Source organism: Topomyia yanbarensis, chromosome 2, assembly GCF_030247195.1.
Source record: "Topomyia yanbarensis strain Yona2022 chromosome 2, ASM3024719v1, whole genome shotgun sequence".
Lineage (NCBI taxonomy): Eukaryota > Metazoa > Arthropoda > Insecta > Diptera > Culicidae > Topomyia > Topomyia yanbarensis.
The window spans coordinates 345,573,598-345,592,564 of NC_080671.1; the positions used below are offsets into that span (position 1 = coordinate 345,573,598).

At 40.6% G+C, this 18,967-nt stretch overlaps 1 protein-coding gene across 3 annotated transcripts in view; it reads right to left on the minus strand.

Annotated features, from left to right (window-relative positions):
• The window catches only part of LOC131684153 (voltage-dependent calcium channel gamma-8 subunit-like), a 31,380-nt gene extending 12,413 nt beyond the window's left edge, over nucleotides 1-18,967 (minus strand). The window contains exons 1-3 of one of the 3 annotated variants that reach the window (XM_058966746.1): nucleotides 18,756-18,967; nucleotides 9,168-9,369; nucleotides 8,245-8,529 (exon numbers count right to left, since the gene is read on the minus strand). In XM_058966746.1, coding sequence (XP_058822729.1) covers nucleotides 8,245-8,529; nucleotides 9,168-9,261 — 379 coding nt within the window. In that variant the 5' untranslated portion in view covers nucleotides 9,262-9,369; nucleotides 18,756-18,967. Of the gene's footprint in view, nucleotides 1-8,244; nucleotides 8,530-8,734; nucleotides 9,099-9,167; nucleotides 9,370-18,755 lie in introns of those variants that run through there. The other 2 variants (XM_058966747.1, XM_058966748.1) reach the window with 2 other exon arrangements.

An 18,967-nucleotide genomic window follows, 5' to 3' on the forward strand; every position in this document is an offset into this window, starting at 1 on the left:
GGTAGTGCCCGGTTTTAGCAAGAATGCTGCCAGGAATATACAATTATGTTCGACTCTTGCCAGAGTTTTGTTCGACTTTTGCAATAATTCTGTCCAAAAGATTTTGCGATGGTTTTGGTACGGATCCCTTCAGAATTCATTTCGCATATTACTCAGCTCCAGCCCGACAGAAAACTAATTGAACGGCGTCTACCGGAGAATTTCATGTTGGTTCGATTCAGAAGATTTTTGGAAATTTCAATATAAGTGGAAGTGGCTCGATTTTGAAACCCATCTTCTTGTATTTCTGAAAATCGATTTATTTTTCTTGGATTATTTAGATCCAAAATGGAATCTATGTTTCTGTTAAGGTATGAACAGCTTCTAATTTGAACAGCGAAATAAATTTGGTGATAGAAATGCTTAAATTGTTCATTTTTTTACAGATATAGAAAACAATCGATGGGATGCGCCTTTTTTAAATTTTGTTCCATTCGAGCCGCCATGACATCACCAAATCACCACAAAATTTGCTTATGAGTTCAATATATGGGAGCTGTCAAGTTGTCCCCGGGCTGAGTACAAGGTACCCTTATTCATCCTACCATTTGAATTAATGTGTTGAATAGAGATAGCAGACACTGCTCTAACTAATGTGTTCAGATGGGTGGGATGAATGGAGGAGCTGAGATGAATTAGGGCGCAGTAACCCTATTATACTTTTCCTCCGTACTCAGAATAGGACTTTAATAAACCCTTCTCTAGTTCCGAGCTAAGCCAGGCTTCTACATTAACTCACAGAGAAGCAACCAACCTGTCGGCTATCGGCTTCTGCGGCATCTGTTCTACTAGCGAAAAGTTTCAACCAACCGTGACAAGAGAACTGGAAAGCCGTCCTGATTGTACCAATTATAAAAAATACGAAGTTACGTGGACACCAAAAGATTTTATGTAGTTCTATCAGTTCTATTAGCCTGATATCATGCAAAGTAAAAACCGCATGGTTAATAGAAGGGTGTTGTCTTGCATGGAGGAGAGCACTCCCTTGGGCAACCGCCAATTCGCATTCCGATAAGATCTCCGAACCGGTATTCACCACGGATCCCTCGGTAACATAGTCAGTCAGGCCTACAACACGGTTTGGCGAGAAGCAGCGCTCCGTCAACTACACTAAGGCAAAATGCATAGCGAATTTCATAAGATTCATCTTATGATGACTGGAAAAGTACACTCAGGCAAAAAATACAGCGAATTTCATAGGAATATCGTATAATTTTTAGCCACAAGTAGCACGTATGTAAATCATAAGAATATCTTATGAAATGGCATTTATTTTGTTAAATCGGTTTGCTATGATTTCATGTTCCATAAGGTATCTTTGAATTATCATAAGACAATATTATACATTTCTCTTATGTTTATGAGAAACATAAGATGCTCGTATGCAACTCGAACGACTGGCATATGCAATAACTTATAAAATGTTAAGGTAATTATACAAGTCGTACGTTTTTCATATTAATCTTATGAAAACATAGCTTTGTTACTTTTCCAGTCATCATAAGATGAATCTTATGAAATTCGCTATGCATTTTGCCTTAGTGCAACAAAGCTATGTTTTCATAAGATTAATATGAAAAACGTACGACTTGTATAATTACCTTAACATTTTATAAGTTATTGCATATGCCAGTCGTTCGAGTTGCATACGAGCATCTTATGTTTCTCATAAACATAAGAGAAATGTATAATATTGTCTTATGATAATTCAAAGATACCTTATGGAACATGAAATCATAGCAAACCGATTTAACAAAATAAATGCCATTTCATAAGATATTCTTATGATTTACATACGTGCTACTTGTGGCTAAAAATTGTACGATATTCCTATGAAATTCGCTGTATTTTTTGCCTGAGTGTATACTAATATAGAATGTTACCCTCTTATCTAAAACTATCTCAGCAAGCGTAGTTTCAAAGTTTGCATCGTCGGCCACCATTCAGATAGGTTCAACGAAGCCAAAGGAGTGTCACAGGGGCCAGTTCTCGCCGTAACTCTGGTGAGCATCAATTTGTCATTCGCAATCTTACCAAAAAGTGTGTACATTTTCGTATACGTGGATGACATTGTTATCGTGGTCGTCGGAAAGCATACGAAGAAATCTGTAAGCTGCCATTAACGCAGTTAGACGATGGGCAAACTCGGTCGGCTTCAATATAGCCTTCCCCAAGTATGTTATCACACATTGTTCCATCACACACCACTAGAGCTTCCATCCCGGGATTTTATTTCCCGGGAATCCCGGGATTTTTGGATTTCCCGGGATTCCCGATTCCCGGGAAATTGTTTTTTCCCATTCCCGGGATTCGGGAATCCCGGGAAAAGTTTTTCAATTTATTTTAAAAGGCTTAGGTTCTGCGAAAGAAATTCTGTAGGAAATATCTTTATCGGCAAACATTTGAAGTGAGCAGTGAATGCAGATGCTTTTCCAACTGATTTGCAGATCTTTGGACTATATATCATTAGGCTCGCTGATATGTTCTCATGATTTTTTAGGTATATAGTCCAAGCCTTGCTCAAAATACTACTAAAAATGTTGATATTTTCATGCAAAAATGGATTAATTTGCCGGCCGTTGTACCGAAGCATTTCCTTACAGTAGCGTTAGTGATGCGCACGATATCTCTGCAACCGATTTTTGGATGTATGAAACGAAAGACATAACGCTGTAGCTGTCCAATATCACGCGCATCCAACCTATTTGAATGTCGCTTTCAAGGATGCAGGAAGGATTTTTGAAGGAATAAGATCAAGCAATCCAGATACTCGCCCATAACAGAAAATTGATGGTAGGCTTCATCCATCGCTGCACAGTTCGTCCATTATCTGCTTGATTTTGATTCACACTTAATTCGGGATGATGCTGATCCTACAGCGACAGAAATAGATTCCATATATCACATTTTCTCATTTGATAGGAAATAACTGCACAATACCCTGAAGCAGCTTAATCGTTTCATTCAAGATTACCAAAGAAGGTGCTATACATTAAATTGATCCTTTGTATCAGAAAAACGAATTCCAATTTTGGGCAGTAACTCCGGCAGCTGCGTTTAGTATATCGTCCCAATCGTATCCGTGATTACCAAAATTTAGGTTATACATATAGTCAAGAAAAATCAAAAGAAGTTGATGTTGCGTAAACTTATCGACGAGTTATCAAATGATTGAATAATGTGTAGGACACCAAATCGCCTTTTTCTGAGAACTGCTTTTAGGACAGATATACATGCAATCAAACGGGTTTGATAACTTTTCAATTTATTCTTTTTTTCATAAGAAAATCATTCACCTTTTTATTTTTCTTCTGTATTCCCGGGATCCCTGGATTTCCCGGGAAATTTATTATTCATTTCCCGAATCCCGGGAAGCTGAAAACCGTCGGGAAATGGAAGCTCTACACACCACCTGCCAACCCTCCGGTTTAATTCGCAGGGTCTCCCATTCCCTACCGACGAGAACCCAAAATTGTAGGAGTAACGATCGACCGCAGAATGACATTCCTCCCACACTTCGGGTAGGTCTAGGGGGACTGTGAATGTAGACTACGACTCATCCGCACCATCAGCTATCGACACCCGAAATGAAATAGAAACACAGTTCATCAGCATTTCCAGGCCGTCATCAACCGCCGGATTTTCTATGGAATCAAAATCACTCAATTTAAGCGACCTGATCGACGCACTTGCCCGTCTATACAACGGAGTCATACGATATGCCTCAAATCTGCTACCTAGCATCCCTGCTGCAGCTACGTGTATTGATGCTGGCATGCTCCTGTTCCATTGAGCAACCGTCCTCCCCATTCTTAGGTGGGCTCTTAGCTATCTCGAGAAAACTTCCGAAGATTATTGTGCCCTGCTCAAGTCAGTAATAAATTGGTAATAAGTTGGTGTTAGTTACTGACAAAGGGATAATTATAGTAATTATATCCTTATGCACAAAAAAAAATGTTTTTGGTCTTATCCAAAAATATTCCGGCTTGGGAACTTTGCATCGCATTCAAGCTAAGCGGACCCTTTGCCTCACTACCCGGTGTAGGTGAAGTTTCCCGCAGCCCATAACGACAGCCAGCAACATGCTCCACAAACGAAGGCACGTTAATTGATACCTTCTACGCGAACAATACGACACTGAATAGCCGAAACCAAACGTACAACCTTTCCGTGGATATCCCGGATTCTTCCAAGACTCCACGGCTGTCGGAACGAGCCCTAGTTTTACCCAGATGAGTACTGTTTTTACAAAATACATACGCATACAACCGACTGCCCCAGACAATGTATCAGGCAGAGACTCTGCTTCTGAAAGAAATCACAACTGCACATCGAACACACAGTCTAATTCGGGTATTCCACCAGCCTTCATCTGGCTCAGATGGAGGTCAGGTTTTCAGAAACCCATAGCAACAACCACCAGCGCCACTCAATCACCTCAGCTTTGTAACCAGCGCTTCGACGAGCAGGACACTCCTAGCGACCCGGAAAATTGCTGCTGATGAAAACTATCAGTAACAACAGCAACTCGAGCATATATAACACGCTCTGCCTTTCTTTACTTTAGATGGAGAGGAGGCTTCCCCCGTAACATATTTACACAAGCACCCAGAAATCCCTACCACTTAGTGACCAACTCAATGAGTGACCCAGCAAACAAAGTGAAAGCTCTATTGGGTTCTACCACGGCAACGCCAGCATTCTATCTTTCGCGACAGAGCTGTGCGTTGTCAGCTGCTCTACACGCAACTCAGGAAGTTTTGGAAAAATTGAAATGCTCTCATAAATCGAATACTTGGCTATCAGCTTCTGTTTGTGCACTCGGTTTGTAAGCCCACTTTCTATTGCTCTGTTCAGGAAATTTCAATACATATCTTTCTCCGTTAAATCAGATGGCAAGCCGAGCCTATTCCTGGGATGGTAGAAAATAAGTATATAGATTTTGACGGCCCTCATCACTCCTCGGTTGGAAATAGGTTACTATCATAAGAAGCAAATACTAAGGAGGTAAACGAGTTCCTGAATTCAAAACATTTAAAAGTTTTCAAATCGGTTAAGAAAAGCCATCGTTATACTCGGGTACCCATGCCGATCTGTTAGCCCCGTCATGCACATGTTGTTTATACACAATTACGTTTTTAATCAGCAATCACTTTTGGTTTAGGCAAAAATTGCTCCCAAAAGCAAACAAGACTAATGAATGTAACTATCACCTTTCATTTGAGCACTACTAGTTACAAGTATTAGCTCTAGAACTGAAGTTATTATAATTAGTCTGATTGGATTCCGATGGAGCAGTACTGCCAGGGACAATGTACATTGACGACCAAAAAAAAACATTTTTTATATTTTCGTTATTTTGTATGATTATTGAAAACTGACAAAACCTATCAAGTTAGACTGTCTTCGACTCAGAGCTGGAAGAACAAATCTCAAATCATGCCCTACTATGTTTGATTCGCAGTTTTTCGTTTGCATCATTCATTCAAACAGCCGAGCTGTTCAATCATTTTCCATTCATTTTCGATTTCATTGACCATGTGAGTATCTCTATACTGGGACATTGACCAGGTTTTCAAGCGAAACTACTCTGAACATAGTTCTTACTGTCCATGTAAGATTGAAAACGCAAAATATGTCAACATTTTACCTAAACTGGCCTCTACAGAGCAGATGACAACTTTGGTTGGTGAATGAAAAAGCACCAATTTGAAATGAAGACATACGGTTTGTTTATGAATATCCCGCCAACTTGAAAATGAATGATAAAGGGAGGCTTTGAATTTGAACCATGGATGGGTTTGATTGAGCAGAAAGTTGGCATTTGAAAATGAAAATTTGTACAACTGCTTCGACTACATTCTCCACGTAATTGGACTATTGTAAAAATCCTAGGAAAGTTGCATTAAGCATTGGAAGATAAAACAGCTTCTAGCACTGCAATGGAAGCATTTATCTTTATGAAAAACGTTTATCATGTTTCGTGATTCCACAGTTTTGGACCCCTGTATGCGCCAGAAAAAAAATTAAAGGGTTGTGTACAGGACACGACCACGGTGACATTAAAAATATAGCTTTTTCAAGAGCGTGCAAATGAATTTTATCTATCACACATATCGACACACGTTCTTGTTCACTCGCCTGTTTTCATATGTTACAATTTGCTATATACCCTCCCCATTAAAACATAATTTATTGAAGGTCTTTTAATGGTAATCTATTAATTAATCAAGTATCTCACTAGGTGATTGGCATTATTTGGCTGATCCATCTAGTAAAAATAGGCTGGTCTGTCCAGAAAATATATTCAAAAGAAAAGTTCCATATTGAGAGCTGTGATGAGGAAACCCACGCCCGCCAACGGAAATATACAGATTCTCCATAAAATATGAAATTTCATTTTCCATTTAAATTTTCAATAATGTACTAATGAACTTAAGTAAACAATCTTAAGTGTAAGTATTTCTTGATCGATTAGTGGTGGAAAAATGAAATTATTTGATAAATTACATTGTTATGCAACGTTCGCACTACCAGTTAAAACGGGTTTTTATGCTATCTTGGTGACATTTTTCTTGTTGCTAATTATTAAAACGTGTTATAACTCTGTAGTGTAAACATTGTATTATTAAACCAATTCTGCAGCGTTTTATGTTATATAGGTGTTTTATGTGGTAATAGGACTGACATAATTATATCTTCAGTACAGCGGTTTGTTTCATAATTTAAAACAGATTTATTTTAAAATTTAAATTAGTATACCCAACCGTATTTGTTGTATACCTTAAAACGCAATTAGAACTGTGTTTCAAATACATAGGGTAGGACAGATATTCTGACTGGTTAAACTGGGAAAACAATTTCAAGTCCAGTAACGCTTAAGACATGGCTTGAATTTGAATCGAAAAAAACACCCGCTTCAACTGCTGCTGGGACGGTAAGTTCTGTTTTAAAATTTTCTGTTGTGTGCAGTACGAAACAAAAGTGTTTGAAATTAGAAAACAAAAAGTTCTGCTGGGAATGTGATTGTTTCCGATGCAATTACACTCAGATTTTTCACGCAGGGGATACAGGCCGTGTAAATGAAAACCGCGAAAATTTAAAAAAACGCGTTAATGAAAACCGCGTAAATTTCAAAATCCGCGTAAAAAACCTGAGTGTACTCTCCTATATAAAATACTACGCTGCTGAACAGTGCAATAACTACAGAAGCACGTTGTCAGATGACTTACTGATAAAAACATATAACCGAAATATGAAACATGAAAACCAATAGGCTCTTTACCCTACGCAGCTACAAAGCACCGTAAACATGAATTAACAAGTTACAACGCACACGCATTTATAAAAATATATTTTTTTCAAACGCAACACTCTTAAGCAGCACACACCGTACTGAATTAAATCCAAACCACCCCGCCCACCCACTTTGCAAATCATTCTGTGACACCATGCTGGTACCCGACAAATCCGCACACGGCCACCGCTGCCGAAAATGCATAGCGTCTACCGCTTATTGTAATGCCCAGACGCTGCAGCCATAATCTTACCCGTTCGACATAAGAACAAAAACTGATTCAAACGGGTACGCGTCACCTCTATTTATAAACTAACCGTATATGGTTTAGTCACTTAGGTGCGAGTGTGTGCAAATGCCAACGTTACCGAAAATCGATAACGCTTATTGCATCGCCCGGAGACGACGTTGCTCGTGTGGGATAAGAGCAACAACTGATTTAAACGGACATGCGTTGCTTCTATTTATGACTTTTCGTGTTTCATTGAGCAACTAAGCTGCCCTCTTTTGACGGCTGTGTCTGAGAAATCTGCCTCACGAATGGTATTTTTCCCGTTTTTTGTGAACTTTTTAATTTTACCAATTTCCAAAAGTCTACTTTTATTGGGGAGATATTAAATTATTACCAATATTTAAGTTAGGTGTTTCTGAATCGGTTGGTGTATGAATGATTAAAATCCATCTAGTAATATCGGAGTTATAAGCGTGCAAACCTTACATAGTTTCGTTACATGGGAGATAGTTTAGATTTTAGAATGACACCTAGCCCCAGATAGTGGAGTAAGACATTTTTAATGTCAAAAAGTTGGGCATGAAAGGGTTAAAGGACGCACAACGGTTAAGAATGTGAATTATTACCTATTGACGAAATGTAACCACTGATCCAGAATACAATCGAACTAACTCACCGGCGGTAGACAGCGCACCCATCTGCGTCGGCAGATCGGCCGTGGTGGTGGTACAATGTGATCCCAAAATGTCCGGGAGGGCATTCCGTCTACCGATCCGTCCCGTATTGTAAAATTCACTGTGAAACTCGTCACCTTCTCCTGTGCCTCCACCACCTTCTCCACCACCGCCGCCGCCTCCGGCACTTCCACTGGCCCCACCGCCGCCACCAGTCACCCCGCTAGCTCCCGTGGCCGTCGAATCCTTCATTTTGTCCATTATGGCGAGTTTAATTATGTTTATTACTAGATTTTGGGTGAGACAAAAAAAAAAGTTCGGTTATTGGGTGCTTATTACCATTCTAGCGTTGGATAAGTATCAAATTCAATGTTAATGGAATTATTGTACGAAAATAGCATCACTGTGCGTGCAAATGCGATTAGGATTTGTGTGTACGGTTTAGAAGCGTTTCTCTATCTCTTTGTAGGTGGGCAATGTTGAATTTATTACCAGTTGTACGAATAAAATCTACGTCACACCGAATCTAGTCAACGACGACGACGACGACGACTGTGCTCGAAACTGTTGATTGTTATTAGCCGATAAGATATGGAACTCGACAGAATGCTGTTATCTCACAAACAAAACGATAATATTGTACCGAATTCACACGTTGCCTGTTCGACCGGTCGACCGTTTGTAGTAGGTCCGTTCCGTTTTCGTCATCACGCGATGCGAATCAGTATGAAATTAGTGCACTCATCGAATTGACCTTCCACACAAGCTATTGTAACATATAGGACAATTCGGGCTTCGACGGGGAAGCAGGGGGAGAGGGGAAGGCAAGCGAGTTAGAATTCTAAATTAGCAAACCATGCCAATGAGGGATGACGCGTATTCTACCGAATCCGGAAGACATCTCGTCTGGACAATGAATAAATACCTTTCGTGCGATTTAACCGTTTTGTAAACTTTTGCTTGGCGATTGGATGATCGCGAACCGTGTTCGGCATGGTTCCGGTTGGCTTCCTCGGCATTACCGCTGCTGTCCTCCACTATCAGGGAATCGACCTTTTCAACGCTCTTTTGCGAGTTAGCGCGATTCGACCGTTTTGACACCGGCTACGGGGCAGTTCAAAAACGTACTGGCCGAAAACAAAAGATAAGGCATGAATGACAACGATTGTGTATAACAAGGAACTTTGCGCTTTCAGAGAACGATAATGGGGTTCTATAATGATTGTTTGTTTTTCTCACAGAAGAAAGGTTATACTATCACACCAAAAGTGGAATTTGAATTTCGTAAGGTATACTTTGTCTTTGCCTCATAAAAACTTTTTATTATTTTTTTAGAATTTAGTTAGAATTAACGTTTCCGCTTAGTTGCATCAGTATGTGACGGCCGACTAGGCCACCACACTAAATCCAAAACGGAACACTACACTTAGGCAAAAAATACAGCGAATTTCATAGGAATATCGTATAATTTTTAGCCACAAGTAGCACGTATGTAAATCATAAGAATATCTTATGAAATGGCATTTATTTTGTTAAATCGGTTTGCTATGATTTCATGTTCCATAAGGTATCTTTGAATTATCATAAGACAATATTATACATTTCTCTTATGTTTATGAGAAACATAAGATGCTCGTATGCAACTCGAACGACTGGCATATGCAATAACTTATAAAATGTTAAGGTAATTATACAAGTCGTACGTTTTTCATATTAATCTTATGAAAACATAGCTTTGTTACTTTTCCAGTCATCATAAGATGAATCTTATGAAATTCGCTATGCATTTTGCCTTAGTGTACTTGTGCGCATAAGCAATCCGCTGGCCACGGATGATGTCCCGTGAGTACAGACGTTCTGATTGCAGATGAGATCATAGCAAAATTGAAACATGATGCGACTAGCAAGTCTTATGACTTGTACAGTATTTGTTTTAACCGGCCAAAAATCGTGTAAAATTAAGCTTCCAGATGTTGGTAGTCCTGATGACGCGAGCGATGTCATGCCGACTGGCAAGTTGAATGATTTGGTATAATAATAATCAACAAGAGATCCAAACAGATGGTTCGGAACACAATTAGTTTCTCTTTCTTTTAGACAACCCTATAACATCGCATTCAGTATTATAGTTAGAACCACATAGATTCATATATTTTAACATACATACTTGTCTAAGGTAACCTTCATCCACGCGAATAAGAACGTAATGTAAAGAATATAAGCAATTAAACTGACTATTAACTTTTCTTTCAGCACAATCATTGAATTGGTCAAACCAATCATCAGTTAGAAGCTGGTTGTTAGTATATGTAGGTAGTAGTTTCTACTTATTCGATTTGATCGGGTACAGTTAATTGCCTAGCTGGTTCTAGTGCGGTTACCTCGAGTGATTCAGATTCGTTCGGCGCAGGGATTTGTGGCTTTTGAAAGAAGGGATGGGCAAGTAACAATAAAAGATTTGTAGTAGACTGCTACGATGACTCTCATCCCTCTCCGGGCAACTATCTGGTGATACTGCCAGTTCACTTATCTTCGCCATGGCCACTCTACAGGCGTCACCCCCACGGATTCGAATTTGCGTTGGAATAAAGCTCCTCTAGGCAGGTTTTCTTACTTTCTTGATTTTCTTGTTAAGTGCGGCTCTTGCCCCCCACTGGTCTTAGAGCTGCTCTTTCAGTGTCGTTGTGGGCTCTCTGCACTCTCCTCTGTGCTCGGTGGCAACATGCACGTAGGTCAGTAATCGTCGACTTCCACCAGAAGCCTGGCCTGCGACTGTACCTTGGTTTATCCTGCTCTGGGTCAATTGGTATAAAGTCATTTGGCATAAGGTCATTTGGCATAAGGTCATTTAGCATAACGGTCATTTGGCATAATGGTCATTTGGCATAATTTTGAGAATTGATTACACTGAAGGGCATTTGGCATAATGGACATTTGGCATAACGGTCATTTGGCATAATGGTCATTTGGCATAATTTTGAGAATTGATTACACTGAATGATATTTGGCATAATGGACATTTGGCATAATTTTGAGAATTGATCACACTGAAGGTCATTTGGCATATATGACATTTGGCATAACGGTCTTTTGGCATAACGGACATTTGGCATATCGAACATTTGGCATAGTTTTGAGAAGTGATCACACTGGAAGTCATTTGCCATTTTTTCAACTACAGGGAAATTCATTATTTAAGACTGTGCGAGAAGTCAGGCAATTCGGCATAATTTTGAGCCGTGCTACTGCTAAAGATCTTTCCGTACAAATATTTTTATGTTAGGGAAGCCGAGCAAAAACTCATGGGTTCAAACACCACATAGCCCCTTGTAAAGACTCTAAATATGGTCCATGACTAAATTCACAACCATCAAAATATAATAAAATGGTCTCAATAACCCATAAATACACCAACATATGGTATTTTATATGGGATCTACCGGACCATGGTGATGGTATTTTCATGGTTTGAATCCATTTTAAACAACCACGTCAAATCCCATGACCATTAGCATAACGGTTGTTTGGCATAGGTGTATGTGGTGATAAAGTTATCGATTACCAGGATGTTTTTGAGTATATCCTTTCCTGTATGTATTATGCATTTTGATGTATTGACAATAACGATCATCGTTGGAGGGAAAGTTAGTTATGCAGTTGGAATGTAGCTCAAATGTTTGAGCACAACGGCAACTACCTAAATATTTAAATGACTTTAAATGAGTTTGTTTACCAATAGTACTAAAATTGAACTTGAATCAAAATTAATTAGATTATTCTTCTTTACTAATTAATAAAAACATTTACGACTAATGTGGCTTCGCCACATCGCTTCAAGTTGCGTGCTCCGCCGGACTTAAACCAATTTATAGCCCCTATCTTTGAGTAAGCCGGGCAAACAAGTGTATCAAAGGTTTGCTTGCGAGGGGCCGCCGTTTCCGATGGCGGGTCGGCGGCCACCTCGCCCAGCGGATCCTCAGCGGAAAGATAATAAGGATAATTTTAATCATTGAGATATTGTATGGAAAACCAAAACTCACTGGCTATCATAATAATAATGGCCAAAACAAAACATGCGTCGGGTGGATCGCAGTTACACACTATTCTATACTAAAACGTATGTCATAGCAAAGAAACTCAAAAGAAATTCTTATATTTAAAAGAAGGCAAAATCAGTTATTAAATGTTAAAAATTCACTCGAAATATAATCAATAATAGGTAATGGCTAACACATTATTATTATTGCTTAGTGCAGCTTCACCTGATAACCTATACATTCGTATGTTATGCCAAATGACTCAGTGAGATCACTTAGCAAAATTATGTCAAATGTCCGTTATGCCAAATGTTCATTATGCCAAATAACCGTTATGCAACATGTCGGTTATGCCAAATGACCTTCATTGTGATCAATTCTCAAAATTATGCCAAGTGATCATTATGCTAAATGACCGTTATGCCAAATGACCTTCAGCGTCATAAATTCTTAAAATTCTGCCAAATGACCATTATGCCAAATGACTGTTATACCAAATGTCCGTTATGGCAAATGACCTTCAGCGTGATCAATTCTTAAAATTATGCCAAATGACCATTATGCCAAATAACCTTTATGCCAAATGTCCGCCAAATGACCTTCAGTGTGATCAATTCTCCAAATTATGCCAAATGACCATTATTCCAAATGACCGTTATGCCAAATGTCCGTTATGCCAAATGACTTTATGCCAAATGACTTTATGCCAAATGGTGCGCTCCCTGTTTGCCCTTCCTTTGAATCGCACGCTCTTGTTAATGCCGTTATCACTTCATCTGCACTGAAATACAGATGAAGGTACTCAATCCTCAAAGCTTCTCTAAACCTGACCTCCGCTTGTTTAATTGAGTCACACACGCTTCCAACTGCCTATTGCTTCCGATAATGTACCTGTGGTCACTGTGGGAGTACCTTGTACACTCGCCAATTCAAACTTTCTACTAGTCAGGGGCGTCAATAACTGTTTAACTGTTTCTTGATCTTCCCGGCGGTAGGTGCTGGTTGAACCATTGTTGGCAACATCTACGTGCAGCTTAGCAAAGGCCTCGAGTTGAGTACTCCCCCTTAGGTTTATGAAGCGGCTACCTCATTCAACTGCGTAAGCATTGAAATCGCCGGCGATGACTGGTCTCCGATTGATCCGATTCTGGCAGCTCATCGAGCATTTCTTTGGATCTATTCATCGTCCACCGCGGCGGTCCGTAGCAGTTTCAAAAGAAGGCTCCATTGATGTTGGTGATTACAAACTTATCATCTGCACAATAAACCGTTTCCTGAAATTCTCCCCGCCCCGTCGTCCGAATCGCCGCTTGTTTTGCGTTATCTGATATCCAGTTTTCATCTCTGGCCGGGAAACGGTATGGCTCCAAGATGATAGCTACAACGGACTTAGATTCCGCTATCGATTGCTTCAGCAAGTGTTGTGCTGTGTCGCAGTGGTTGAGATTGATTTGCGTCACCTCCACTGTGACATCGTTGCAGCCACCTGTTTCAAGGACGGACATCGTAGCCCTTCTGTAACGTGGTTGTTACCTTCTTCGTTTGCGCAGATCAGACATCTCGGAGCCTGTCGGCAGTCTTTTGCATTGTGGCCATCTTCGTCACACCTTCTTCATAATCTGCTCCTGTCAGGTCCACTGCAGTTTCTAGCCAGATGGCCGAACTCTTGACACTTGAAGCACACCTCCGGTCGCTGAGAGCCACTCAGTAGACATACCGACCAGCCAACTTTGATCTTTTCGGGTTTTAGTACCTTGTTTTCTGCTTCGATTGGAAGCCTAACCAATCTCACTCGTCTGCCCTGCTCTAAGCACTGTACTCGCAGAATTTCTTTCAGCTCTTTTTCCGAGGTTATTTTATCAAGGTCCTTGCACTGGATGGTTGCCTCCAGGTACATGGCTCTTACTTCCACATTGGCACCCGTGGCTTCCTCGGTGAGCCCTTTGAAGAGCTTTCGCTTTTCGGACCTATCCTTGTTTTTCGTCATCCGTCTTGTGCTACTGACAACATCTTATTTGGTGTTTTTACCCACGCTAGTCGCTGCTTCGTTCGCTACGCGTGCCACGGCGCCGGAAACCTCCTTGTGTTTCTTGGAACCTCCTGGTCTTACATTATCTGGTAAAAATCATAATCTCTGCGGCATTGAGAAGGAAACGGTTTCCGTTCCCTGTGGTTTGTCTTTTGCGTCGTAAATTTCCCTCACTTTTGATGGTGCCCTGTTTGCCTTATTTCCAATGACTTCTTGATCACCGCCGATTCACTTTCGATTAACTCCGCTTTCTGCTCCAGGGTTCTTCATTCCTCGGCGGTTAATCCGAAGTTTCCTTGTATCGTTCGAAACAGCGTCTTGATGTATTTGTGTACATTACTCCTGCTGTTGTTGTTTTTCCTGGCCGTGTTGTTGTTGCACTGGTTAAACCACTTTTGGCAAAGGGGTTTTCCGCTCCTACTCTGTATGTGTAGGTTTTTTGCTCTTTCTACATTTATTGGGTCCCTCCGTTCTACGCAGTTGCCTCTTGTGATCTCTTGGTTACCTATGCAAGCAGGGAGGTCATGCCAGGGGTGGACACTATTGTTGATGGGGAGTAGTGTTCAGATCCGGATCGGCGTAACATCAGGAATGGTCTATCCGAACCTAGTACCACCAACTATTGGTAACGAGTTTTGAACGTACCCGGAGACCTGCCAGGGATTCGAAAGAGAGGCAGCCGTTTTGTTAGTCCACTCGCCATTTTAAATCGGTGTCATCCTTTCTTACTCAGGGAGTAGAGAAGTTAACTTATCAACCCAAAGCCGCCATCCGATTCGTGATCCGTGTCGTGTTCGTTGACGTTCGCCATGACCAGTATGTCGTAATCAGTAACTGCAGTAAATCCTGATGTGCCGGTTGACACTCCAGACCGTTGGTTGATCGTCGGAAGGTACTCCTTACTCCACCTCGCCCACATTTGATTCCGCAGACCTGTTGCGAGATCTGTCGCCTCCATGTCTGCTCCACACACTGTACCTCTCAGAAAATGGCTCGGCATCAGTGCTTCAGCCTGGTCCGTATATCGCGGCAAGTATGTCAACGGACGCGTGTTGATCGTGTCGGTCGCTTCCGCAAGTGTTGTCACCAAGATCTCATACGTCAGTTTTTATTCGTCGTCGAGTGCACGAAACACTTCTTTCTCCGACCTCCTGGCGGAATGAAATGCCTGGAGGCTGTAGAACTGCTCACGATTTCTGCGAACTCTTCGTTTATACGCTTCATCCTGATCATTTCGTTATTTGCTCCTCGAAAGCATTGCTTTGGTTGCCGAACTTGCTACGGAAACGAGCGATGGCCATCCAACACGATTCCGTAGTGAGACTGTGAACAACTTCCAGACGTATAGCCAAGTAGGTGAAAACTGAAACCAGAAGTTGGGTTTCAGTTTTCACCTTACGCCGTCCAAACGTGATTTCCACCGGATCCAGGCAATCTAGCCCCACGGAGCTGAAAGGCCGAAGATTGTATGAACAGGTTACTGGAAGGGGGGCCATTCTTGGTGATCGTGGACGGCACTTGTGGACTTTACACCAGATGCATTTACTCACGACGACCTGCTATTGCCGTACGCATTTTTGCAATCTGGAACCGCTGTGTCATCTCTTTGAAAACTGTCTCCGAATTAGCGTGTCCGAATTCTTCGTGATAGTGCTGAATCAGGTTCTGCATAACCTGATGTAACCTCGACAGGATTATGGCATACTGTGATTTCCTCGGAATTTGAACGTCGGCCGCCTATGCGCAGGATACCGTCGTTGTCCAGCACCGGTGAACTCTTGTAGATTGAACTACTCTTCTTGACTGTCTCCATTGGGGTCATGTGACAGCAGGCTCAGTAGGACAGCTTCCCGGATGAAATGAGCGCACCAACCAGCAATTTGAAGCGTCAGCCGGGCGACGCTTCAAATTGCTGGTTGGTGCGCTCATTTCATCCGGTAAGCTGTCCCACTGAGCCTGCTGTCATATGATTCTTTCAGCCTGCTGGAGCTCATCCGGTCCAAATGGTGCTATCACTGACACGTAATTCGCCCCGTCGCTTTGATCACCTGCCTCTGCTTCTCCGTAGCTCGTATAGTGACTATTGACTCTCCTCTTCTCTAATTGTTATGTCTGTTAGTCTGTGTCCGAAGTTCAAGAACCTAAAGTATCACTTTATCTTCAGCTCAAATCAACAAATTTACCGAAATTGTTTGTATAACGTGCTCGTTGCTGGCACGGAATAGGCTGCCTCTATCCCTAAATCTACAACTTCCTCCTGTTTCGTTCAAAATGGCCCTTGCAATGCAATAGATTATCCTAAACATTTATGGCACCGTATTTAGAATTGTAGTTTTCTAGATCTGACAAATGGTAAATTAAAATAAATGAGATATTAAACCATTCTAATCAAGAATGATGATATTACAAACCTAGTATTGATATTAAAACGATCTGATCAAAATTAAACAGAAATAGCGATTGATAGGGTGATGTGCCTATTATGGCAGTAGAGCCTATTGTGACCCTATTTCGTACCCCTTGGTTTCGACCCAGCATATGAGATAATGACAATATCGATTTGGCTAAAACAGGTGTGCAAAAAAGCTCAAGTTATATTCTTTATTTGTTGTACACATACGTATTCAGAACTATCCACTAAATCCAACTTTTAATTAAAACAAAATCACCTTATTGAAATATCTGCTGATCCGCCTCACTCGCGTAGTGAACCGAAACAGGACGCAACGGCGCTTAGCAAAATAAACACTTTCGAGCCAGCATTTACCGCCTCATATCTCGTTATTCCGGCACAAATATATCAAATATTGCACTGATACATACCTTTATTTTAGCTGGAGAACCTTTTTACGATTATTTCACTTTAAAAGCACTCGTCAAACACTAGAATAGGCCTAGTGTTATAATAGGATAAAACTAAATACGGGGGTTCCTATTATTGGCATGTTTTGCTGATACACTACCACAATCAAAACCAACTTTTTGCATCCATCATACAGAAAAGAATCACCAGTGCGGCCAAACCAAAACATGAACTTGAAAACATAATGTTATGCAATTTCAGGTATAAGTAATCAATTATTTCAAGTTATTCAACTAATTGTTGATCGCAGATATTTTATTTTCAACTGCACATACAATTTGGATCGGGAGGAAGTAATGTGTGATGTGAACTTTATATTCCAGTTGTTAACTTTCGCATGGTTATTTCCTGCATGCGCAGTTCTGGGCGCTCTTCTACTAACAGCTGATGAGTTTCTTTCGTGTGCGTAATGTTTACGTTTGTTTTGATCGGCTGAAAAAAGCAGAATAATTCGTTTTACAAATCACGCGTTGGCGTCCATGATCTGGATACCTAGTTAGAATCGACGCAAATGAAATATGAGGCATTGCGTTTCAACTAGATTGTTTTTCGATGAGGTGGAAATCGGCACACCCATGAGGCGATAATTGGAACGTTCAGGTGGGAATAGATGCACAGAATAGAACATTTATTTTCATTTATGCTGAAAATTGAGACAATTCTGCCAAATAAGCATTATACAGATGTTTAAGAAACAGTACACTGATACTTTATTCTGAGAAAGGTTATAGGTAATATGGCTTCTTTTTAAGTTGTTCAAAAAATAGTGCGACCCTCTCCATAATGGTGCCAAAATAGGCTCATCACCCTACTACTTAATGACTCTGTGTATTGCCGTTTTCCAAGGCTTCTTGTTAGATAGAGCTATTTTTTCCTGCCTCATACATATTAACTCAGCAGGGAAACAGCGGGGCAGCTAGGTGTTACTCAGCCGGCAAAAACAGACACGCGATAACTGAACACTAGCATGGAATGGTTCGCCCCCACCCGTGCTTAATGGACATTAATGAATGTTGTATGTGTGTATTTCAATAATTCTAGATGTAATTATACTATCTTGCTTGCGGGAAATTTTATCATCTTACCGTTCATACCTATATAAATTAATTATTACCTCGTGATTCGACCACCAAGCGGTATATCAGTCTCGAAAGAAAATGCTATACTTTCATTTAATACATAATTATAGAGCTGCTTCCCGAGAAGGTATATGAATTTAAAACGTACGTCACTATCCTCTTTCATTATACAGCAACGTTCCTTGACTAAATAAAAAATGAAAACATTCAAGGGCACCGATCACACGAAAGAAAAATAAACGTCCATCAAGTTCAAAGCTCAAAACGAACTCATCTCACAGACGAACCGCAGTCCCCTTCCCCACCGGGCACGATAATGCCGAAACAATAACGAACTATAAATTTATTATGCAAATTAGCTTATAATTTCGCTTCTCCATATACATGAAGCAATTTTCCAATGATTAATCGAATCGAATCAAGTAAGCTTTCGTACGAACGGATCGATGCAAGACGTAAAAGATTCAGCATCATAGGAAACCGGTTTTCCTCACGGATAACATACCTGGGTCCGGTCGATTCCTCTAAATCCAAGTTTTCGTCACCTGGAGTAGATTTTCCAGCTAAATTTTCACCAGTTTTCACAAAGCTCGCTAAAATATAGACCTAATAAATTCTATACACCTCTGAAAACACTAGAAAACTTCACACGACGAATATGTTTGTTTCGTGCTGCAAAATGCCTGCTCACTAGTTTCCGAACCGATTATTATGACA